The 25,036-nt window shown below is 36.0% G+C and overlaps 1 protein-coding gene and 1 pseudogene across 1 annotated transcript; one reads left to right on the top strand and one right to left on the bottom strand.

Moving 5' to 3' along the window:
- Positions 1–4,547: 4,547 nt before the first annotated feature.
- On the bottom strand, positions 4,548–5,930 carry LOC146898232 (aspartic proteinase CDR1 pseudogene; annotated as a pseudogene).
- Positions 5,931–6,915: 985 nt separating this feature from the next.
- LOC146898231 (uncharacterized) lies at positions 6,916–12,445 on the top strand. The gene is made up of 2 exons (XM_085731239.1): positions 6,916–7,483; positions 10,652–12,445. Exon 2 carries the CDS (start codon positions 10,699–10,701, stop codon positions 12,205–12,207), a length of 1,509 nt encoding a protein of 502 aa, XP_085587365.1. The 5' UTR covers positions 6,916–7,483; positions 10,652–10,698; the 3' UTR covers positions 12,208–12,445.
- The last annotated feature ends 12,591 nt before the right edge of the window (positions 12,446–25,036 follow it).

Genomic DNA, 25,036 nt, shown 5'->3' with positions numbered 1-25,036 from the left:
AATAAAATCACAACCAAATTATTTTCATCTTCTCTTTTCATTTTACATGGTATCAGAGCTCATGTTCCCCTTGCAGCCTTGAGTGACTATGTGTGTAACCAAGTGTTCTCCCGAATCATTGTCTTTCTCTTCATCTTTCCAAGTAAAGGTACACGATATCCTTTCTGCAATTTTATATCATATGATTGTTACTCACCACAACACAGATCCTTCATATCTACTATTACTTATGATGTTGAACCTACATGTTATGAACAAGCTGCCTCCCAGTCTCATTGGCAAATAGCAATGCAATCTGAGTTGGATGCTTTAGAGTCCAATAATACTTGGTCTCTCACACTTCTCCCTCCTAGAAAGCAAGCTATTGGTTGTCGTTGGGTGTACAAAATCAAGCGCAAATCAGATGGTTCTCTTGAATGCTATAAAGCACGGTTAGTAGCAAAAGGTTACACACAACTTGAAGGGGTTGATTACCATGACACTTTTTCGCCTACTGCTAAAATGGTTACAATTCGTTGTTTATTAGCTTTGACTGCTGCTCAAAATTGGTCACTTCATCAACTCGATGTCCACAATGCATTTCTTCACGGAGATCTTTCTGAAGAAATTTATATGTCTCTTCCTCCTGGTTTTCAGCGACAGGGGGAGAACCTTTTGTGTCGCCTCAATAAATCCTTATATGGATTAAAACAAGCCTCTCGCCAATGGTTTGCCAAGTTCTTTACAACTATTCAAGGTGCTATGGATTTATTCAATCAAAGGCAGATTACTCATTGTTTACATGTAAGAAAGGAAAATCATTTACTGCCTTACTGATCTATGTTGATGACATCCTCATAACTGGTAATGATCCCAATGCCATAACTGTTCTGAAACAGTTTTTGCATAATCAATTTCGGATTAAAGATTTGGGTGACTTGAAGTTTTTTTTGGGCATGGAGGTTTCTCGGTCAAAGAAAGCTATATTCATTTCGCAAAGGAAATGTGCTTTGGAAATTCGAAAAGATGGAGGATGTTTGGGAGCTAAGCATGTGAACTTTCCCATGGAGCAAAATGTCAAATTGTCAGATGAAGGAGAATTGTTGAAAGATCCATCCTCATATAGGAGACTTGTAGGACGCCTAATTTATTTGACTGTTACTCATCCAGATATCACCTACTCAGTGCACATATTGAGTAGATTCATGCATGCTCCTCGCAAACCTCGTATGGAAGCTGCCATACGAATATTGCGGTATCTAAAGAACAATCCAGGTCAAGGTTTATTTTTCTCTTCCCAAAATGATTTATCTTTGCGTGCCTTTTGTGATTAATTCGGATTGGGGAGGTTACCCAATATCCAGAAAATCAACTACAAGGTATTGTGTTTTTTTGGGATCCTCTCTAATTTCTTGGCGAACAAAAAGACAAAAAACAGTTTCTCTATCATCAGCTGAAGCAGAATATAGAGCTATGACAGGCACATGTTGTGAGTTGTCTTGGCTACATTCATTGTTGAAGGATTTGGAGATACTGCACTCAAAGGCAGCACTGTTGTATTGTGACAACAAAGGACCTCTTCACATTGCGTTCAATCCGGTATTTCATGAAAGAACTCGACATATAGAGATTGATTGTCATTTTATTCGTGACAAAATTCAAGATGGTTCAATTGCAACTGAGTATGTTCCTTCAGCAGAACAAGTTCCCGATGTGTTCACTAAACCACTAGGGAAGGAATCCTTTCTTACAATGAAGCGCAAGTTGGGAGTTCTTGATATCCACTCTCCAACTTGAGGGGGAGTGTTAGGAAAGTCAACTATATTCTATGATTCTTGTTGTTATGAGAGTTAATTGTATCACATGATTCTAGCTGTAAATATGGTAACAGTTATATTAGTCAAATTAGAATAGCTTGATTGTAGGAATAAATTACTGAGTTATAACAGCATAATCATCACATTAGAGATATGTATCTGTGTATATATTGCTTCTACGTTTCTGAATAAAATCACAACCAAATTATTTTCATCTTCTCTTTTCATTTTACACCCAGGTGTTTAAAGTCTCTTGATGGACGAAAGATGTAAATATTGGCAAGTGCACCAAATCGTAACAAGTAATAAAGTAATAAATTTATGGTATCCACAAGGATTGTCGTTCAACTTGGTAATTAGCGGAACGTATTAGAGAGAAAATAAAAGTAAAAGAGAATAAAGGGGTTGCAAGGTTAGATTGCCCTTCCCAATACGAGATTAGGTTGGTTTGATTCAGAGTGTAATGACGATTAGGGAATCCTTGTATCCCCCTTTGTCTTTGTTTTAATCAACTCAGTAAATCATTAGTTTATATCGTGTCTATTTGATTTAAGAAAATATCGTTTAAAACTCTGTGATGTATCTGAGGAAGTTTATTTAAATATCCCCACAATTTAACCAATTACAATTGCAGAGTTTCCTTAAGATGAGTTAAAAACCCTAGATTCATACTTATATTCCATGAAAAGAATTTAATAAAGAAAATATAGGAATGCTAACAACACTCTCTTTTGAGCACTCTCTTTAGCACTCACTCTTTTATTGGGTGAAATCAATGTATGTCCCACCACTTTATGTGGGTTCCATTTCCAAAGTGTAAGTCCTACATTGATTTCACCCAATAAAAGAGTGAGTGTTAGAGAGAGTGCTCAAAAGAGAGTATTGCTAGCATTTCTCAAGAAAATATGAAATTTTACTATTGCCAGGATTGGACAAAAGCAAGGGTTGTCAATCTTATCATCCGTCTATAGATCAATTTTCAAGATTACCGATTCAAATTCTCAATTGAAAAAGCATTAGAGACCAGGCATATATGAAATTAAATCTGACAATCGAAACATAAATTGAGTGAAAAACTTTATTAATTGAATCCAACAAATAAGAAGAGGATCATAGTGGAACTCTAATCAAAGAGGTTTAGTTTCACATGGAAACAATAAAAAATCATACCCTAGAGAGAATAAGAGGAGGATGGAGATCTTCTACGCTCTTGATGGTTGACCCTTGCCTTGTACCGTTAGCTTGCTCAATGCTTTTTTGAATCAATAAAAGTGTGTGCAAGGTTTAAAGAAAGAAAACATGGTTTTCCACTGAGAAACAACTTGGAAAACAAGCAAAAGACACCTCATAGCCGTCCCCCTTTCACAGGGCGCATGAGACCTAAAGGAATGTTGTCGCATGCGTATGGGCGCATGGGGCAATAGCTCCATTACAAATTTTGCAATTTTTCATCCCTTTTGAAAAGTGATGTAGTCAATCTTAATTTTTTCGAGTAACACGTTCAATATTTAATTTACAATTGAGTTCTTACTTGTTTTAATTTTTTTAAAAATTGAATATTGTTAGTTTTTAGTTATTTAATTTATTAAAATCCACTCCGACGACTAGATGACAATACTTCCATGTGATTAAAATTTGTCAAACGTATTTCAAATAGGAGAAAAAGAAATAGTGACTACGAACTCATAAATGACGTAAATGTTAGAGGCTAAAATCACACAGTTGAAAATTTGGGGGTTCCTGAACTCATAAATGACGTAAATGTTAGAGGCTAAAATCACACACAGTTGAATATTTGGGGGTTCCAAATCGAATAAATGAAAATGTAGGGAGCAAAAAATGCTTTTAAGCCTATAACACATTAAATTTTGGCTTAATTGCACTTTTTCCCTCTATCTTTTGCTAATTGTGCGATTTTGCACCCCGTCTTTTTTTTGAGCGATTTTGCACGCCATCTTTTTGCCCCCTTTTCTAGTTAGATGGACCTTCTTGTGTTTAATTGCACTTTTGCACCCTATATTTTTGCCAACTGTGCGATTTTGCTCCCCCTCTTCTTTTTTTTGAGCGATTTTGGACCCCTATCATTTGCCCCCTTTCCCCTCTTTTAATGATGATTTTGAAGAAAACACAATTGACAAAAGATGAGGGTGCAAAATCGCTCAAAAAAAAAGAGGAGATGCAAAATCGCACAACTAGGTAAAGATAGGGAGGAAAAATGCAATTAAGCCTTAAATTTTTTAAAGACAGATTGTCTCGTGCTTGGAACAGGTCATTACTCTGCTATTTAATCAAATTTAAGTTGTGTATAACATAGATATGGTATATGTACTAATTATTTAATTTTATTAAGAGTACACTAATTATTTATAATCTTTTATATTTTATGCTTAACTCTACTTATATCCCCTATTTTATCACTCTCACTACAATAGTTCCATCTTTATAAAGTTGAATTTTTTGGTCCTAAAAAGTTGTGATTTATCGCCCCAATTTTAAAAATTGAGATAAAATATCATGCCAACAAATTGATTTGGAAATAAGTACTATTTTCTTTAGTTTGAGAAAATAGGAAGATTGAATTTACGATTAAATCTATATTTATTACACCAGTTCATAACAATAGATATTGTAATGTGTAAAAATTCATATAAGATTTTTAAAGACAACGCAACTTCTGCTTGAAAAGGGCCATGATAGTGGTAATGAACAAAACCAGATGTGAATTAACTTCGATATCAATGAGACTAGACATAAAATGCAAATTATTTTGATTATCAATCCAAGGAGGAAAGTAAACAAAGTCTACAAGACCCATTACACTTTGCTACAATCAGTAGGCTTAAACGACACAATTTTTCGTTGAAGGTCATAACCAACCAACAAATTCTGCTGAGCTAAGTTTCCAAAGATGGAAAGGTCAGAACCAGGGAACCCAGAAGTAACTGCAAAAGCAAAGCAAACAACGCCATCTGCAACTGCAACAAATAAACTAATAGGATGCAACTTAACATCTGCACCTTTAAAATGTGCCGTTATTATAGGAAAATCATATCCATCTGATGTGACACTATAGCAAAGGTTAAATTCTCGGGTTGGATCATCAACACGCTTCAGTTTCACCAATTCCAACACAGCTGATTCCAAATTATTATAAACACCAGTTGGAATAACTGTCAACGTTGTACCTGAATCAATTATGATGTTACCCTCATCACCACCATTTGAAGACCCTTTAAATTCTATTCTTTTGTTACCAACACTAAATGCTTCCAATGTCAAATAGTAGAAAACAATAGGATCCTTTTTCACTATAGGGGTTGACACAACACCATCCCCGGAAACCACAGCGGCATCTCCAAAATTGAGTTTGCTTGTCGTGTTTGACTCAACCGGGTTTGGCAACAAACAATAAGAGAATTTTGAATCAATTGATGATCCCAATTGTGTAATAAGAGACGCTGGTCCACCTCCAAGGCCAACTACACCAGAGCTCGCACCTTCAAATGACATTGTATTGTCAGTTCCACATCCTATCACAGTTTTAGGAAATGAAATAGGACGTCCAGTGGAGGACTCTAATGTAAGAGTATCGACACTAAGATTTCCTTTTGATTGTGACGTATCACCATAAAAAATACTATATTCACAAAAAAAATTGTCATTACAATCGGCACCTTGTTGCACAGATTTACATAGGTCAGGCGAACATGGAATGTTTTTGTAAGTTGACGATTTTGATGGTTTAAACTTAGGAGTGGTTTGATTGTAACATTCTTTGCAAGGCTCGCATTGAAGCCAAACAAGGTCACTACCTGTATCAGCAATGCCATATAACTTAAATGGTGGGGTACCAACTGAATATGTCATGAGATATTCACCATGATCGGGGATTACAGTTGATTGAGGTGTGTTTGTGAGGGCAGTTTTGTAGAAATGATTGGCACGGTTTCTAGAACGGCGTGCGGCATTGACAATATGTTGGTATTTGTTTTGTGTAGGTTGGTATAGTGGTGATTTTGAGGAGTCACGATGGATGAGTTCAACACTAAAACCGTTGTTTAAAGCATGAGAAAGAGAAATAATGAAACAAAGGGAGAAGTAAAAGAGGCTCAGCAAGGAACATGTATTCATCGTTGCTATTGAGAGGTTAGTAAAATTTTGTTACAATGATTATGTTGTTGTCTAGTGCTATTTTATAGACTCTGGTGAGAATGTAGATAGACGCGTACATTCTTTTCGGAGGAACCCTATCCCGAAAAGTGGTCATTGTTCATTTTTATTTTATTTTTTGGTTATCTATTCAATTATTATCAATCATAAAACATAAGGCATTTATGTTGGTTTTTTTTTTGTCAAACATTTATGTTGCTTTATTATCACATTATATGTATTATTATACTAATTTTGACTCATATGTATAAAAGAAAAATGCTAGTTTTGATTTAGTACAATTTCATATCAGGTTTTCAACCGAGTTTGGTTAGTGGTTGTCATACCCCAAATTTTGACCACTTTTCTCTGTTTGTTCCCATTTTTATTCGTATTTTTAAAGCGGTTCAAATTTCTTTTTATTGTTCGTTTTAACCCTTTATCTTGCATTTTAAAGCAATTAGAAAGTTTTGTTCGTATTTTTTAAGCGTTTAAAGCTTTCCCCGTATTTTTATTTGATTAAAATCTTTTTGCACGTATTTGTCCGCGTTCTAAAAACACTGCATTTTCTTTAGTCATATCGGTCGAAATTTCGACAGAGAGGTATTTTAAAATATCTCATTTACCGAAAGGGACAATTTTTTTTAACTTCTTTTAAACTTATTTACTTTATATTTATTATTATTAATTCTCTTCATTTTACTTCCTATTTTACTTCATGTTTGTTTTCTATTCTATTTATTATTTGTTCCTTTTTTTATTATTCATTATTTTTGTTATTTTCTTTAGTCACGTTTCTTGGCCTTTTTCAAATTAATATTCTTTTATTTTTTTTTTAAGTCCAAGAGTAGTCTTTGTTTGGTCCTCTATAGTCTTTTGGTCCTGTACAGGTGTCTTCAGTCTATTAGTCCTTAGGCCCAATTTAACCTAATCTGTCAGTATAAATAGAAGGCCATTTATTGCATCAGTCACCCAATCATTGGCTCAGCCGCAGCCCTCATTTGATAAACCCTAATTTCTATCTTTTCATCTCCTTTTGAATCAAACACAGAAAAATCATCAAAAAGTATGAACACACAAAGAACACCATTAACATTCAAAGTTTTTTAGCAACTCAATTTCATTTTCGGATCCACAACAGAACTGAATTCATCCGCATCAGAAACCCTAATCTTACTCTCTCTTCAAAATCAAACACAAATCATCAATAATGTGAAGAACACATGAATTTCAAAAGCATTTTCCAGAATCATCAATAACCAAGTGTTGTTTCCTTTCAAATCGGACTCAAAGAACACCAAACAAGCTCAAAATCACATAAACCATTTTCTCTTGAAAACTATTTTCGGATCTGCTCTATTCAGTGAAATTTTGAGACAAACAACAACAGTAAGCATCAGATCTACTAACTTCGGGTCTCAATCAAAATCCACAACAACTGGACTCTTACCGACAGTAGCGGATTTGGAGCAAGGAGCAGCAAGGACTTGAAATTTTCTGAAGAACATATTCTCCAGATCTTAATAGGATCCAAAGAGGTAACCACTATTGAACGTAAACTTGTTTGATGCTGTGGATCTATGTTTTGCTTGCTTGCATTTCGTTTGAACCGAGAATAGCTTCCTTTTTTTTTTAGAATTCTCCTTCATGTTTTTCTCTAAAGGAACTCAAGATCTAGAATCAACGAAGGTTTGTTGGTAAAATTCCAGTTTCAAAAAACAGTGAAAATGAAATCGTTGTTCCCGATCTAAAGTCAAATAACATTTTGAGTTAAATTTTTTTTTTTTTCTTTTTCGACAAAACATGAAGGAAAGGTTGATTCGACACTGTCATTGTTGTTGATTCACTGTCGAATTTTTTTTTAGAAGAAGAAAGAAAGAACAATTACAGTGTCGGCATACAAAAGAAGAATAAGTTGTTCTCTATAGCTTGTTACCATGTTTAGAGTTTATGATCTATATGTGTTGCAAAGCTTGTTGTGAAAAACGTTTTAAAAAAAAAAATGAAGGAGATAACAGAAGAGAGAGCCGCGCCGTTTGTGTTAAGGGGAAAAATCTTTTGGAAAATGAAGTGGAAACCCTGAAATTTATTTTATATAGTGATTGACATTGGACCGGTTCGGTTGAACCGCTCCAAGTCCTGAACCGGTCCATGTCCAAGAGGCCTGACCTGCTCCATACTTCCCTAACTTACTCCTGCTCTCTCTCGGCCCAGTTTTAGTAGCTTTCTGCTTTTGTTTGTTTGATTGTTTAATGAACCCCCCTGCATGCTTGTTACACCTTTTGTTTCTTTAGAAATCTTTTACCCGCATTTTGGTTTGCTGCCTAGCATCGTTTAGTCATTTCATAACTCCTCTTTCGTTATATTAACTTTGGAGATGATTACTTGCAGTTTAAATGTGTTAATTTGCGTATCATGCATTTTTGTTCTTTCTCTTTTCTTTCTTAGAATGGTTTAGTGATTTAAAACTCTAGTTTATACATTTTCTTTTAAAAACTCCTACTAACATTTCGACTAGTTTTTCTCATATATATTCTCTGGTATTTTAATGATCATATTTTTTCCTTTCATTTTGTTTTAATGTTTTAAAGCTTCATATTAGCATATGTTTCTCTTTGGGCATGCGAATCCAATATTTCGTCATATCCGGTTTTACACCATCTTTAGCAACTTCTCATGCATCTTTTGGTTAGTGATTTTTTCAATCTGTGTTTTCAAAATTTGCATATGCCCAATGTCATGCGTTTTATTTGATATTTGTTTTCATATGTGATGGTCTTCTAAAACGTGTTGGTTCATGGTCTAATATTTTGGTATGTTTTTACTTTTGCATCATCTTTAGTATAGTCTCATGCATCTTTAATTCTTGCAATTTATCTTCAATTTCCAGTGTGTATAATTAGGTAAATGGATGTATTTTTTTTTTTTTTTACCATTGGTTTGTAGCTTGGTAAAGAGGTCATAGAATGTATCTAGGAATTTTTGTAATAATGTAGGTAACACAAACACCGACACTTGCACCGACACTATCACTTTATTTACCGCTTTACGCTCGCTTTATGTTTCACATTATTACGCTAGCTTTCCGTTAGTTAGAAAAATCATTTTTATCTCAAGAGATCAAATAAGCAAAAGTCAAATTATTTTCTTAATAAACCTTGGATCCAAATCCAAGTTGTTTTCCCTTTTTATTTTCTTAATCAAATTCCTAAATAAATCCTAATTAAACTTAGACTAAATTTCATAAATAAAATGAAACAACCTCACTCATATTTTATTCTTCTATACCTTGAGGTCTCGCAATCCTTCTTAAAATTTCTTTTTCAAAAATAATTAAAAACAACCTAACCCACAAAAATATTTTGAGAGTGAACTACGGTGGTTTTGATCCCTTTTAAGGGTACGTAGGCAGAGGCTTTATTCCTTTCAAATCGATCAAATAAAAATAACCAAAACTCCTACTTCTTCTCCCTCCATTCTTTCACTCATACTTTAATCAATAATTTTTTTCAAATAAAATAAAGTTAGAAAGAGGTTCTCACGGAGTACCGTGAACGACGCGGGTGCCTAACACCTTCCCGAATCGTAACCAACCCCCGGATCCAAAAAGGGTTTTTCAATCTCTTTTTCCCTTCCCAAGAATAAAATCGAGCAAGTCCGGTAGATTGAAGGTTCAAGTCCAATTAATGGCTTGACACCCAAAAATCTTGGTCTACAAAAATGGCGACTTCACTGGGGATCCTAAGCGGGTTTAGCCCACCTTTCTTTCTTTATTACTTTTGCTTTATCTTTTGTATATACTTTGTAAATGTTTATACGTGAGGGGTGAGAAAAGAAGTCCTACTCCCGGACTTGAGTGAAACCTAAGATAGGACGGAGTACGGTCATAGTGCCATACCAGGAGTAGTCCTGCCTATGTGTGCATGTGATATAACTCCACTCAACGTGGGTTCAAGAGTATATATACGTCACCATGAGTAGTCGTGATTGGCGTTATTATTTTTGAAATCCATCAAGCGTTGAGAACCTTTAGATCACCCTTAACCCATCTTGGCCATTTATTAGGACGTAGTGCGGAGACTAAACCAGGAGTAGTCCTGACTTTGGTCGTCACGCGATACTACACTCAAACTAGACTTCCTTACGAATTATTGGTCTAGGAGTTAATCCTACGCACCGAGATATTCATAAGGGTAGTTGTAAGTTGGGAACTTGGTAGAACCCTTGTTACAAGTGCAATTTGAAACCATAGTCCTTACCAAATGGCGTTACCTTCAACACCAATATTGTGAATCTAGCCCCTCGTGTATTCTATGTATTCTAGTATAACCATGCATACATGCATTCATCCATAAACCTTTTTTTCCATCCATTAAAAAAAAATGTTGAAGGACTTAGCCAAGTTTTTTGTAAACATCAAAGGTATGGACCTTGTAAGAATGAACACCAAGCAATACAATTTCAAAAAATCTTAACTAAGCTTTTGCTTTTGTTAAAGAACTTTGTCCTTGGTTTCGTTCTTACATTTTGAAAAAGGAAACCGATTGTAATATCTTTACAATTTTCAAATGAAACCGTGTTCCTCTACAATGTTTACAAATTAGCTTCGATAAGTCCTTCAAAAAAATTTGCATAAGCATATCATGCATCATTTTGCATTCATAGTTTCTAGCATGTGCCTCATACTTTGGTTCTTTCTACAAAAGGTCAATCCATCAGTCTACCCGCATCTACAACACTCGTGCAAATCAGAATGCATCATCTTGAACAAGAGAACCACAAGCTTCGTGAAGAGGTGACAACCCTCCGGGCCGAAAATGAGATTTTGAGGAACTTAGTATCTTTAATGACGGTTGCACAGAGTCAACCATTGTCTCTTCCTATTGGTAGCACTCAAGCTCAGACGGTTGCTTCCACTACCCCAATTTCAACAGTGTTTGCTAGTACTCCTCAACATGCTATGCTGGAAGGTTATCTCTGGAGTACACCTTTAAGTTCTAGTGAAGTATTTCGTCCTTGTGTCTCTAAGGTTCAGGTTCCTTTCATGCAACAGACAAAACATATCCCTCAACTGGGTCATTTGATCCCTCAAGCTGTTCTGACCTACTCAGCTCCTTTGATTCATGCCACTCAGCAGGGCCCTGGGCCAACCTATCACTCAGAAAATGTGGTCGCATACGACCGGATAGCTGAACTGGAAGAAAAGTTTGACAAAATGCAGTTGGAATTGAAAGCTCTTCGTGGGAAAGAACTGTTTGGGAAAAATGCTTATGATCTTTGCTTGGTTCCCAATGTCGTTATACCACCCAAATTCAAAGTCCCTAATTTTGAGAAGTACAAAGGGAACACTTGCCCTGAGCTTCATTTGGTAATGTACGTGAGAAAGATGTCTGCTCAAGTAGGTAATGATGAACTCCTTATCCACTGTTTCCAAGATAGTTTGACTGGTGCTGCACTGATATGGTACATGGGTCTGAGCAAGGATGATATCAAAATTTTCAAGGATTTGTGCGAGGCTTTCGTCCAGCGATATAACTACAACTTGCATTTGGCCCCAGACAGAAAGGAACTGCAGGCCATGACCCAAAATGATAATGAATCATTCAAAGCTTATGCCCAACGATGGAGAGATGTCGCCGAACAAGTCCGTCCACGTCTAGAAGAGAAAGAGTTGACCGAGATTTTCCTGGAAACTCTGGATCCGTTCTATTTTGAGCATATGCTTGCAAGTGCATCTGGCGATTTCGCGGATATGATGACCGCGGGCATGCGTATTGAAGATTGGGTTCGAAAAGGACATTTGATCAAAGAAGTTGTTCCCACTAATGGTTCAGAAGAGGAAGACCAGGAAATGAGTGTGGCAGAAATTCAGCCTCAACAACAGTATCTGGCTTATCATCCTGTGGCCGCTATTATGCCTGTCACAAATGCTCCGCAAAGTTCGGGTTATCAACCCCAGTTTCAGCAATATCCACAACAACCTCGACAACGCATTTCAAGGAAACAGATTGACCCTATTCCCATGACGTATGCAGAGTTGTTTCCAAAGTTGCTTGAAAGGAATTTGGTCTCTCCCAAGGCACCTCTACCAATGCCAGCAAAATTGTCAGCCCGGCATAGGCCCGACCTCTTTTGTGCTTTCCATCAAGGGGCACCAGGTCATGATATTGAGCACTGTTGTGCGTTGCAGAAGATAGTTCAGAAGTTGATCCAGAAAAATCTCATACCTTTTGAAGAGTTTGAATTGGAATATGCAAGTTAATCCGCTATCGGATCTTGGAACCTGATGTTGATGCATTGAATGTTTAGCTGCAATTGGGTCTTTGCTGATGTTTCTTTCTACTACTCATCTGTTTAATTAATATGTTTGTTTGTTGCTTTATGTTTTTCAAAAAAAATCCTTTCGTCCTACCCGAGACGAAAGGGAACTTGTTTAGGGCTTTTTGCTTTATGTATTTTCATCATTAATTAAAAAGTCGCTTTGATCCCGACTTTATTTTTATTTTGTGCTTTTTCTGGAAAAATGGTAATACAAAAAACCAAAAATTATTTTTCTTTAAATCATTTTCACATATCTGCATAATCATAATGTTTATATCAATAATCAAATCATGCATTAATAAACCCGTTGAACACTTTAGCCCGGTACTCTCTCTTGACTTTGAGTTCCCTGTGTCTGAGGCTGAAAAAGGGATCATGAAGAAGTTTCCAATAAGATTTATCGCCTACTGGGGCATCTTGGCCATTGAAGCTACAAATATCAAGAAAGATTGTTCTGAAGAGGACTTTCATAGGCAAAGACTGGCACGAGACGTTTCCATCTGCCTCGCAAGAATATTGTACTTCAAGTGCACACTTTAGCAGGGGCAACCCCCCCACCATCCCTCAGTATGCAGTATAAAGGCAGTGCCCCCACATGGAGGTCAAAGTCCCGTCAACGGAGGCTCCAATGAAAACAAAGCTGGATTGAATTTAAAAGTGTTATTGCAATGTGCCCTGTACAGTTATGTCAAAAGGATAAAGCAAGTATTTGACAAAGAAGGCTCGTCCCCATGAATGTCAAGAAAGTGGCTTTGTGCTCAAAAAAAATATGTTACCTGATTCCAGGAGCAAATGGATACCAAATTACAAAGAATGGTGACAAACTTGTATGTCCTGTGAATACCGATGCAGTCAAGAAATACTTTGTTAAAATGAAAAGCTCGATAAGTCGCAAACTTGAAAAAGTGGCTTAGGCAAAGAAAAAAAAAGCGTCTCGATGGATTGAAAACCCGAAAGGGCGGTCCATGCAAAAGTTAGAGACATAAAAAAAATGAAAATAAAAAAATATGTTTATCCTGATAGGTTGAAACCCGCAAGGGCGACCTATGCAAAAGTTAAGGATTATAACAAAGTAACTGCATCTGGTCGGACATGACTCACTTGGGGCATTCCAGTCGTCAAAAGACTTCCGACTTATGGCAAGGCATCTTCATCAAATCAAGTATGATTCATCTGGGGCATCTTAACTGTCAAAGGACTCCCGATATAAAGCATCTGCAGGTCAAAGACTCGGAACAGTGGAATTCAAAGTTGTTAGGGGGCACAATGGTTATTGTGTTCAACGTACCTTTTCCATATAATTACCATTTTCCAAACTTTTTAAAATCTGTGGAACCACGCCTTTGGCAGGTCACCACTCCTTTACATCTAATTTGAGCCTGTGCCCATTTATTTGAAATTCTCATTTATTCTGTTTGCATAATTTTCTTCTATTTTTGATGTGAATACTTAAAGCAAAAAATAAAAAAAATCTTTTTTAATGTCCTTTGAAAAGCATAAACAACAGGTACATCTTCTTTGAACTTATGAGTAAGAGAAGCATACATCAACATTCGTCCCAAGGACAGTTAAACTCTGCAAGATAGTTATGAACAAGTGCTGTGTGATGACCTCTGTCAAAAAAAAAAAAAGAGAAAAAGAATTAAAAAAAATAAAAGAGCTCGCTAAGTCGAAAACCCGAAAGGGCGGCTTAAGCCAAAAATGAGCGTCCCGGTGGATTGAAAACCCGAAAGGGCGGTCCAGGCAAAAATTAGGGGCATACAAAAAAAAAGTATATTCCCGGTGGATTGAAAACCCGAAAGGGCGATCCAGGCAAAAGTTAGGGATTCAAAAAATATATATACAAAAAAAATGAAAAAGAAAATAAGGACAGAGGCATCACAGTTCAAGTGGGTCGAATGGAAAGAAAGCACTTTGTGTTTGATTACAAATGGCGACTTCTGCCAGAATGATTGATTGATGAGTTTTACCCCGAGAAATGGCGAGTCCTGCCTATGGTTTGATTGACGGTGTCTCCCATCTGTGGTTTGATTAATGTATTTTATCCCTTAGAGATGGCGACTTCTGCCAAGTTCTTGTTTGATGAGTTGTTTCCCCAAGTGGATTGATTATGGGGCATTCTCCCCTCAGCAGTATGATTAATGGGTTGTTACCCGTGCAGCGGTATGATCAATGTGTCATTCTCTCTTCAAGTGGTTTGATTATGGGGCATTCTCCCCTCAGCAGTATAATCAATGGGCGCTTATCCCTTCAAGCGGTTTGATTATGAGGCATTCTCTTTTCAGTAATTGGTTATTGGGCCCTTCCCCCCTTTCAGTAGTTGATTATGGGTCTTGACCCCATCAGTTGGTTTGAATATGAGCTTTACCCCATCAGCTTGGTTTGAATTTGGGTTTTTACCCCATCAATGGTTAAGAATGCGGGCTTTACCCCATGAGTGGTTTGAAGGGCTTTACCCCGTCAGTGTTTGGTTCATCCCCAGTGATGTTATCCCCAATGAAGATTGCCGAGTGTTTGTACTGCGGTGTCAGTCCATCTCTCATCTTACCTATCCTCTCTTGTTTCATCAAGTTCACCTGTCATATACAGTCATACATTCATACATTCATGTACTCATACATTCATTCATACATATATTCATGCATATAAACATTCATGCACATATTGCATGCATACAAAATATCATTGCATTTACCACCTCGTGTCTTATTTCAACTGTATCTCATAAAAGCGTCTACCCTAGTGTGTCTGGTCCAGAGATGTCATTCATTGTAAGCCCGGTGGATTCCGGCGAACTCTTACCAAGCCCGGTGGATTCCGGCAAACTCATCAAAAGCCGAGTGGATTCTCGCAAACCTCTTATCAAAAGCCGAGTGGATTCTCGCAAACCTCTTATCAAAAGCCGAGTGGATTCTCGCAAACCTTTCATCAAAAGCCGAGTGGATTCTCGCAAACCCTTTCATCAAAAGCCGAGTGGATTCTCGCAAACCTCTTATCAAAAGCCGAGTGGATTCTCGCAAACCGTTCATCAAAAGCCGAGTGGATTCTCGCAAACATTTCGTCAAAAGCCGAGTGGATTCTCGCAAACATTTCCTCAAAAGCCGAGTGGATTCTCGCAAACCTTTCATCAAAAGCCGAGTGGATTCTCGCAAACGTTTATTTTGTTTCAAATGGTCAGTCCCAAACCACGGACGGCTCGTGTTTACCTGTCATTCCCTTAATATGTCGTCCCCAGCTTGTGTTCAAGAGACGTCACTAATCCAATACATAAAAAGGTCATCCTCAAGGTGTTTAATTCATAAATGTCACCAATCAATTTGTGTTCAGGTGGTAGATCCCATCCAATAATCACTTTATCAATACTAATCAATATAGACAAGCTTTATCTTCTGTACTTTTGTCTTTACCACGGGCTGTTGGTAATAGACAAGCTTTATTTTCCACCTCAAGTTTTGTTTTCTGTCTCAAGCTTTGCTTTCTGTCTCAAGCTTTACTTTCTGTCTCAAGCTTTATCTTCTGTCTGAGCTTTATCTTCAGTCCAAGCTTTATCTCCCGTCTGAGCTTTATAATCCGTCTGAGCTTTATGTTTCGTTCAAGCTTTATCTTCTGTATGTTCGTCATTACCACGGAAGTCGGTAATAGACAAGCTTTATCTCCCCAGTGATGCTCATCAGTTTGTTCCACAGTCAGTTTATTTTTGTCGTCTTTGCATTCATACTTGTATCGTTTGCATTCATATCTTTATATTCATTGCATTCTCAGCTTTTCAACTGGTCAAAATTCGGTGCACTTAGTATTTAAGTCTCTTCGACCCATCGATTTAAAAGTTTTCTTTCAAATCTTCGTGACGAAGAAACTTAAATAGGGGCATCTGTCATACCCCAAATTTTGACCACTTTTCTCTGTTTGTTCCCATTTTTATTCGTATTTTTAAAGCGGTTCAAATTTCTTTTTATTGTTCGTTTTAACCCTTTATCTTGCATTTTAAAGCAATTAGAAAGTTTTGTTCGTATTTTTTAAGCGTTTAAAGCTTTCCCCGTATTTTTATTTGATTAAAATCTTTTTGCACGTATTTGTCCGCGTTCTAAAAACACTGCATTTTCTTTAGTCATATCGGTCGAAATTTCGACAGAGAGGTATTTTAAAATATCTCATTTACCGAAAGGGACAATTTTTTTTAACTTCTTTTAAACTTATTTACTTTATATTTATTATTATTAATTCTCTTCATTTTACTTCCTATTTTACTTCATGTTTGTTTTCTATTCTATTTATTATTTGTTCCTTTTTTTATTATTCATTATTTTTGTTATTTTCTTTAGTCACGTTTCTTGGCCTTTTTCAAATTAATATTCTTTTATTTTTTTTTTAAGTCCAAGAGTAGTCTTTGTTTGGTCCTCTATAGTCTTTTGGTCCTGTACAGGTGTCTTCAGTCTATTAGTCCTTAGGCCCAATTTAACCTAATCTGTCAGTATAAATAGAAGGCCATTTATTGCATCAGTCACCCAATCATTGGCTCAGCCGCAGCCCTCATTTGATAAACCCTAATTTCTATCTTTTCATCTCCTTTTGAATCAAACACAGAAAAATCATCAAAAAGTATGAACACACAAAGAACACCATTAACATTCAAAGTTTTTTAGCAACTCAATTTCATTTTCGGATCCACAACAGAACTGAATTCATCCGCATCAGAAACCCTAATCTTACTCTCTCTTCAAAATCAAACACAAATCATCAATAATGTGAAGAACACATGAATTTCAAAAGCATTTTCCAGAATCATCAATAACCAAGTGTTGTTTCCTTTCAAATCGGACTCAAAGAACACCAAACAAGCTCAAAATCACATAAACCATTTTCTCTTGAAAACTATTTTCGGATCTGCTCTATTCAGTGAAATTTTGAGACAAACAACAACAGTAAGCATCAGATCTACTAACTTCGGGTCTCAATCAAAATCCACAACAACTGGACTCTTACCGACAGTAGCGGATTTGGAGCAAGGAGCAGCAAGGACTTGAAATTTTCTGAAGAACATATTCTCCAGATCTTAATAGGATCCAAAGAGGTAACCACTATTGAACGTAAACTTGTTTGATGCTGTGGATCTATGTTTTGCTTGCTTGCATTTCGTTTGAACCGAGAATAGCTTCCTTTTTTTTTTAGAATTCTCCTTCATGTTTTTCTCTAAAGGAACTCAAGATCTAGAATCAACGAAGGTTTGTTGGTAAAATTCCAGTTTCAAAAAACAGTGAAAATGAAATCGTTGTTCCCGATCTAAAGTCAAATAACATTTTGAGTTAAATTTTTTTTTTTTTCTTTTTCGACAAAACATGAAGGAAAGGTTGATTCGACACTGTCATTGTTGTTGATTCACTGTCGAATTTTTTTTTAGAAGAAGAAAGAAAGAACAATTACAGTGTCGGCATACAAAAGAAGAATAAGTTGTTCTCTATAGCTTGTTACCATGTTTAGAGTTTATGATCTATATGTGTTGCAAAGCTTGTTGTGAAAAACGTTTTAAAAAAAAAAATGAAGGAGATAACAGAAGAGAGAGCCGCGCCGTTTGTGTTAAGGGGAAAAATCTTTTGGAAAATGAAGTGGAAACCCTGAAATTTATTTTATATAGTGATTGACATTGGACCGGTTCGGTTGAACCGCTCCAAGTCCTGAACCGGTCCATGTCCAAGAGGCCTGACCTGCTCCATACTTCCCTAACTTACTCCTGCTCTCTCTCGGCCCAGTTTTAGTAGCTTTCTGCTTTTGTTTGTTTGATTGTTTAATGAACCCCCCTGCATGCTTGTTACACCTTTTGTTTCTTTAGAAATCTTTTACCCGCATTTTGGTTTGCTGCCTAGCATCGTTTAGTCATTTCATAACTCCTCTTTCGTTATATTAACTTTGGAGATGATTACTTGCAGTTTAAATGTGTTAATTTGCGTATCATGCATTTTTGTTCTTTCTCTTTTCTTTCTTAGAATGGTTTAGTGATTTAAAACTCTAGTTTATACATTTTCTTTTAAAAACTCCTACTAACATTTCGACTAGTTTTTCTCATATATATTCTCTGGTATTTTAATGATCATATTTTTTCCTTTCATTTTGTTTTAATGTTTTAAAGCTTCATATTAGCATATGTTTCTCTTTGGGCATGCGAATCCAATATTTCGTCATATCCGGTTTTACACCATCTTTAGCAACTTCTCATGCATCTTTTGGTTAGTGATTTTTTCAATCTGTGTTTTCAAAATTTGCATATGCCCAATGTCATGCGTTTTATTTGATATTTGTTTTCATATGTGATGGTCTTCTAAAACGTGTTGGTTCATGGTCTAATATTTTGGTATGTTTTTACTTTTGCATCATCTTTAGTATAGTCTCATGCATCTTTAATTCTTGCAATTTATCTTCAATTTCCAGTGTGTATAATTAGGTAAATGGATGTATTTTTTTTTTTTTTTACCATTGGTTTGTAGCTTGGTAAAGAGGTCATAGAATGTATCTAGGAATTTTTGTAATAATGTAGGTAACACAAACACCGACACTTGCACCGACACTATCACTTTATTTACCGCTTTACGCTCGCTTTATGTTTCACATTATTACGCTAGCTTTCCGTTAGTTAGAAAAATCATTTTTATCTCAAGAGATCAAATAAGCAAAAGTCAAATTATTTTCTTAATAAACCTTGGATCCAAATCCAAGTTGTTTTCCCTTTTTATTTTCTTAATCAAATTCCTAAATAAATCCTAATTAAACTTAGACTAAATTTCATAAATAAAATGAAACAACCTCACTCATATTTTATTCTTCTATACCTTGAGGTCTCGCAATCCTTCTTAAAATTTCTTTTTCAAAAATAATTAAAAACAACCTAACCCACAAAAATATTTTGAGAGTGAACTACGGTGGTTTTGATCCCTTTTAAGGGTACGTAGGCAGAGGCTTTATTCCTTTCAAATCGATCAAATAAAAATAACCAAAACTCCTACTTCTTCTCCCTCCATTCTTTCACTCATACTTTAATCAATAATTTTTTTCAAATAAAATAAAGTTAGAAAGAGGTTCTCACGGAGTACCGTGAACGACGCGGGTGCCTAACACCTTCCCGAATCGTAACCAACCCCCGGATCCAAAAAGGGTTTTTCAATCTCTTTTTCCCTTCCCAAGAATAAAATCGAGCAAGTCCGGTAGATTGAAGGTTCAAGTCCAATTAATGGCTTGACACCCGAAAATCTTGGTCTACAGTGGTTATGTAATTTCCATTCCATGCATTTGCATTGAATTTAATTGTATTGTATCAACCCGAGAATAAATATTTTATTATTATAAGCATTATATTCATAATTATATATTGTCCTAGTAAAGACTAGGTATGTGATCTCAACAACAACAAATGGTAAGTGATGAAACTTTGGAATAGTATACGTTTACAAACAGAATATGTTAAACAAGTATCATAGTAAACAACTCCTAAAAAAAAATGTATAATAGTAAACAAATATTTGTTATACGGTGCACAATAACTTTTTAGCAAAAACATCAGTTTACTATATAAAATCCTAATTTTAACTATAATTTGATTTTGATAAATTTTTAAGGTAAAAAATACAATGTCAACCAATCATAAGTTTACATATTATTAAAAACGTTGATTTTAATTCTTTTTTTGATCAACTATTGATTTTAGTTCTTGATATGGATGTTTGTAAAATAAAAAATTTCATATGCATACAGATTTATTTTACACCAGCATCTAATCATAATTCAAATCATACAACCCCACTCGATTTTACGAGTTTAATTTGTATACACTGTTTGTGTACAATTTTTTTACATATGTGTTGACACTTTTGTTGTCAATGCAAAAATACAGCGCGACGCTGTGTTTCCAAATTTTGGTGTGACCTAGGAGTGGGCACGTAGCTAGCGCTATTTTGGTGGCGCGGCACTAATGCATTTTTGCTATATTACTATTTCTTAATTATTTTACTATTTTTACTTATACAAATAACTATTTTTACTCTTCAAAAAACTAATAACTATTTTTTTATTATTTAACAACATGTCTTTCGTTTCACGTCCATTACTATGTTAGGTCACATTTGATGGAAATTGCTCTTCTTCCAAAGGGAATTGCTCACTCACATGTGATCTTTCTAGAATATCAGTCATGTAACTTAAGTCACGTTCGTAGCAACAAAGTTATTCATTCATTTATTCAATGTTAAAAAAAATACACAAATTCAATCAAAGCTGAAATACGCAAAATTAAACAAAAGAACTAATGAAAATGTCATAAAAATGTGCAAAAACGCAAATGTTAATATATCAAAACCCCCGAAATGTCATAAAAACATCTATAAATATACAAATGGATGAAAAACACTAGAATAAGATCATACTCACGTGGACTATGGCTCCTAGCCTTCCTTCGGGGAACCGACTCCTCCTGAAGAATGTGATACTCTGACTGAATGCCCTGCAACACATTGAATAAAGACAGGAGACACAGACACAACATGATACTCCAATGTTGGCTCGACTCTGATTCAAATGTTTGCAATAATCTGAAGTGGACCGGAAACCTATATGGCCCACTGCTACTGAACAATAACCTCCACGTAAGGAGAGACAGAAGCTGTGTACTCAGTAACGGGTGCATGGTCGTTCATAATATAATGAGATACATTATAGAACCAAGTCATGTACCCATCCTCATACCTCTACTACCAAGTTGATGCTATCTGTCGATCTCGAAGCTTCTGTGTAAGGACATTGACCAGAAAATTATGAAAGGCCACAACCACATCCTCTGGCTTAAGAGCCTTAAACATCGTTGGAGATCTGGGAATGGTTTGATAATAATCGTACTGCCTGATAACCCGCTCCGGTAAGTGAAGACACATCGTCCTACTGTTGGCCATGATCCAACCAGAGTACCAGTAGATGTTGTGAAACAGAATAATATCTCGTTGATCCTCGTACAACCTCCAGATGACACCGAAATTCACCATCAGATCAATCAGGTCCGGCACAAGAATCCTGAGCGGTTTCCATCTGGCAGCAAACGGATCAGCACGATTGTAGTCCTGCGCAAGAATCCTCAAAAAGAGCTTCTTGAAATGCTCCAAATCCCATCCCTAAAAACACAAAGAGACACAATAATATCAACACAAGTATCATACAAACAAATATTTCAGCATCACAAACGCATCAACAAACACAATAAAATCGTAAGTCATTTATAATATGTTATAGAAAAGAAAAAATAATACCTCAAGTAGTCATGTAACCGCCAACGACGCCAATCTCTGGGTCGATTGCAAGAAAAAGTTGGGTGTAGAGAAAATCAAGTGTCATCATGTCCCTGAAGGTGAGAAAAACACAAGAAGGGGGGGTTGAATTGTGTTAGCTTTTTCTTCTATTTAACTAAGTCCAAAGTTCAGCTTCTGATATAGTTCAGAACTTGAAGCAATGTTCGGAGTTAAGTGCAGCGGATATAAAAGATATATATATATATATATATATATATATAGAGAGAGAGAGAGAGAGAGAGAGAGAGAGAGAGAGAAGCAATTTATCCTGGTTCCTTCCACAATCTGAAAGTAGTCCAGTCCTCTTGTTACTTACAAGAGATTCTTCACTATAATCACACAAGATTACAATTGCTCAAGCACACAAGCAAAAGACTTCTAACAAACAAATATTACAAAGAAAATTGTTTGGTTTAACACTTGATATACAATCAGAGGTGTTCACAAAATACAACACAGTTCAGACTCTAGGTGTTTGATGCATAATGATTTTGTCAGAGTAATGACACTTGACAAATATTGCAGAGTCTTATTTATCTTCAAGTCTTCAATTCTTTATATAGAGGTTGAAAAGAGACGTTGAAGAGTTACAACGCATGATTAGAGTCGTTAGAGAAGCTTGATCAAGCATCATTGATTTGTTGCTTGATTTGGTTAATGTCCTATGAATGGATGATTTTGAAACCTTTCCTTGATAAGGAATTAACTGTTCTTTTCCAAAGGAGACACATTTGTAGCTTCGTACATTGCACATGGGAATGTTGGAGGTAGTGGTCGTACTATTTTCCTTCATTGTCCTTCAATGAAAATGACATCCATTGACTCTCTGAAACATCAGAACCGTCAATGCTTGAACTTCAGAACAACCACAACTTGACATCCAATACTTCTGCACCTTTTGTCTTAAGCTATATAGAGCCTGGCTTCTAGAGTCTGATGTCCAGCTTCTGGATAATCTTCAGAGTCTGACTACACCAGCTTTTGGGTTGTCACCATATAGTCTGATTCCTTCAGACCTCGTCACCAATGAGCCTCCCAACGATGTGGATGTGTAGAAGACACGCCACATCATCTAGTGTGACAGTCAACTCCCCAACTAGACGAAAGTTGCTGGTCTGTGCATGCCATTTCCCTGACAAGGCGGTGATGAGCCCAGAACTGATGTTTTCGTACCCAGTTTGAATGAGGGGGCAAGACCAGATGCATCCACCCGCAACCAAAACCATACATGTCCCCGTCTCGGAATTGTCAGCTTCTCACTCTTAAGCTTCTTCCCATGCAAGGCAGGGGCCACTTTATGTGTCGTCTGAAATTGAAATACTAAAAATTAAACGAACAACAAACCGTTTAAAATATAAACATTTGAATAACTAAAAAAGACAAAAAAATTAATCATAAAAAAACAATAATTCAAATAATCATTAAACATTATAACATAACAATTAAATCGTAAAATTAACATAAAATAAACAATTAAATTGTCGCGTAATTAAATTGATGCGTAATTAAAATATTTTAACATAATAGTTAAATCATAAAATTAAATTAAAATAAACAATTAAATTGGCGCGTAATTAAAACTTATCGTGGAATCACTCTAAAGCCTCCATGTCACGTGCCTACTAAAATTCGGTAGAAGCGACATGTCAGTGGGGCTCACGGGAAAACCTTGCGGTTCGGCCTCCGATCCTCTTGAGCCTCCTGCTGGGCCTCACCTTCCTGCTGCTGAGTCTGCTCATATTGAGGTTGATACTCCTTTTGCTGCTACTAATGTTGCATGGGGTCCACTAGCTGGGACACACCTACCTGCGACGACGTCCCTTCCACATCATCACTCCTCCTGATCCTAACACCCTGTCTCCTTCGAGGAGGAGGGTACAAAACCGCCTTTTCGGCCTGTACACTCTGTGTCATGCTCTCCCTCCCTGCTCTCAGTCTTTCCGGTATCTCAGACATATCTACACAACATTTTTAAAAGCAAATAGTCAATGATGTTTATAGGGACATTGTGTCATTTCTAACTAAACAACAGAAGTTCAATTTCGGCTGTGTTATTTCAATCTCTAACCTACCACCTTGCACTCAAACTGACTATAATCAACATTAACAATTCAATTTCTAACTAATTTCATCATTAGCAATGCAAAAATCAAACAAATTATCATTGAGACATTTTATAAAACACCTAAAGTTCAACATAAAAACTAACAATTTCTAACTCTAACCTAACTCTAACCTACCACATTTGAGACAAACCTACTCTATTCAACATCTAAACAACAATTTCTAACTTAATTCATCATTAACAATCCTAAAAACTAACAAGTAAATCAAATCCTAAGAACCTAAATATGTGAAATTTCTCCAAAAACAACAAAAAATAAACCATAAATAGCCAATGCAATAGGTTATAGAACACTTAAGTGATTTCGGAGAGAGATTGAAGTTGATTGGCTCAAGAATAAAGAAAATCGCACAAAATGGGACAAAATTAATCCAATGGTCCCTCAACTAATTACCAGTTTTCATTTTGGTCCCATAAGTCTTAAAATCATCATTTTGGTCCCTCAACATTTGCTCCGTTATTCAAAAAAGTCCATAACCGTTAACTTTAACCCCAAATGTCTTTGGTAAACCAACGTTAAGATTGGTCCACCATAGATCCTATTAATTGTTTTAATTTAAACTGTTTGATCTTTTTTTCATTAAAGGAGGGTCATTGGATACTCAGATCTATTTTATCTTACGGTGAGTCAACAACAATTAATTAATATTCATTTTCTTCATCTTCTCCCTCAGTTTTCTTCATCGCATTCATCAACACCATCATCATCTTCATCATTTTTCCAGAAAAATCCAGAAACAACCCAAAAAAAAATTAAAACCCAAAAAAAAAAATCTTTATTTCCTTTCTCTTCCTCAATCACTCTTCTGTTCCCTCTTTCTCCTCCTTTTCCTCGTTACTTATCTCTCTCTACACACACTTTCCTTGTCTTCACTCATTCTCTTCTTCTCGGTCAAATCTAAATCAAAACCAAAACTATAACATCTCAAACCAACCCTAATTCCTTCAATGGGAGCTGTAACCTCATCCATGGCAGGAAACCCTTCTTCTGCTTCTCTTCTCAATTCTTTAGATCCAGATAATATAAGTTTGATAATATATTTTAAAAATCACATTAAAATTGCTACGTAAACCTGAAAATTCTGAAATTGAAAAAAATATCTCCCTTTTGGAAAATCCATGATTTAGCAATGATTTGTTGAATTGATGATGGTGATGATGTTGTTGTTACTATTTGTTGTTGTCTGAGATTTTGAGATTTGCAGTGTGAAACGATGGTTGTGAGCAGACTGTGTATACGTTTACTATACTTATCAGTGAGCTTTTTAGGGTGCATAGGAATGAAGAGGCAGTCAAGATGCGGGCTTGTAAAGTGTTGGACGAGC

Source organism: Medicago sativa, chromosome 8 (assembly GCF_051527215.1).
Source record: "Medicago sativa cultivar Bolivia chromosome 8, Bolivia_mono, whole genome shotgun sequence".
In the NCBI taxonomy this organism is placed as follows: domain Eukaryota; kingdom Viridiplantae; phylum Streptophyta; class Magnoliopsida; order Fabales; family Fabaceae; genus Medicago; species Medicago sativa.
Note: the sequence above shows the minus strand (reverse complement) of the source record. Positions and strands in the feature narration are given on the sequence as shown.

Coding starts and splice junctions, on each gene's coding strand:
- LOC146898231 (XM_085731239.1), top strand. CDS start 10,699: ATGCATCATCTTGAACAAGAGAACCACAAGCTTCGTGAAGAGGTGACA.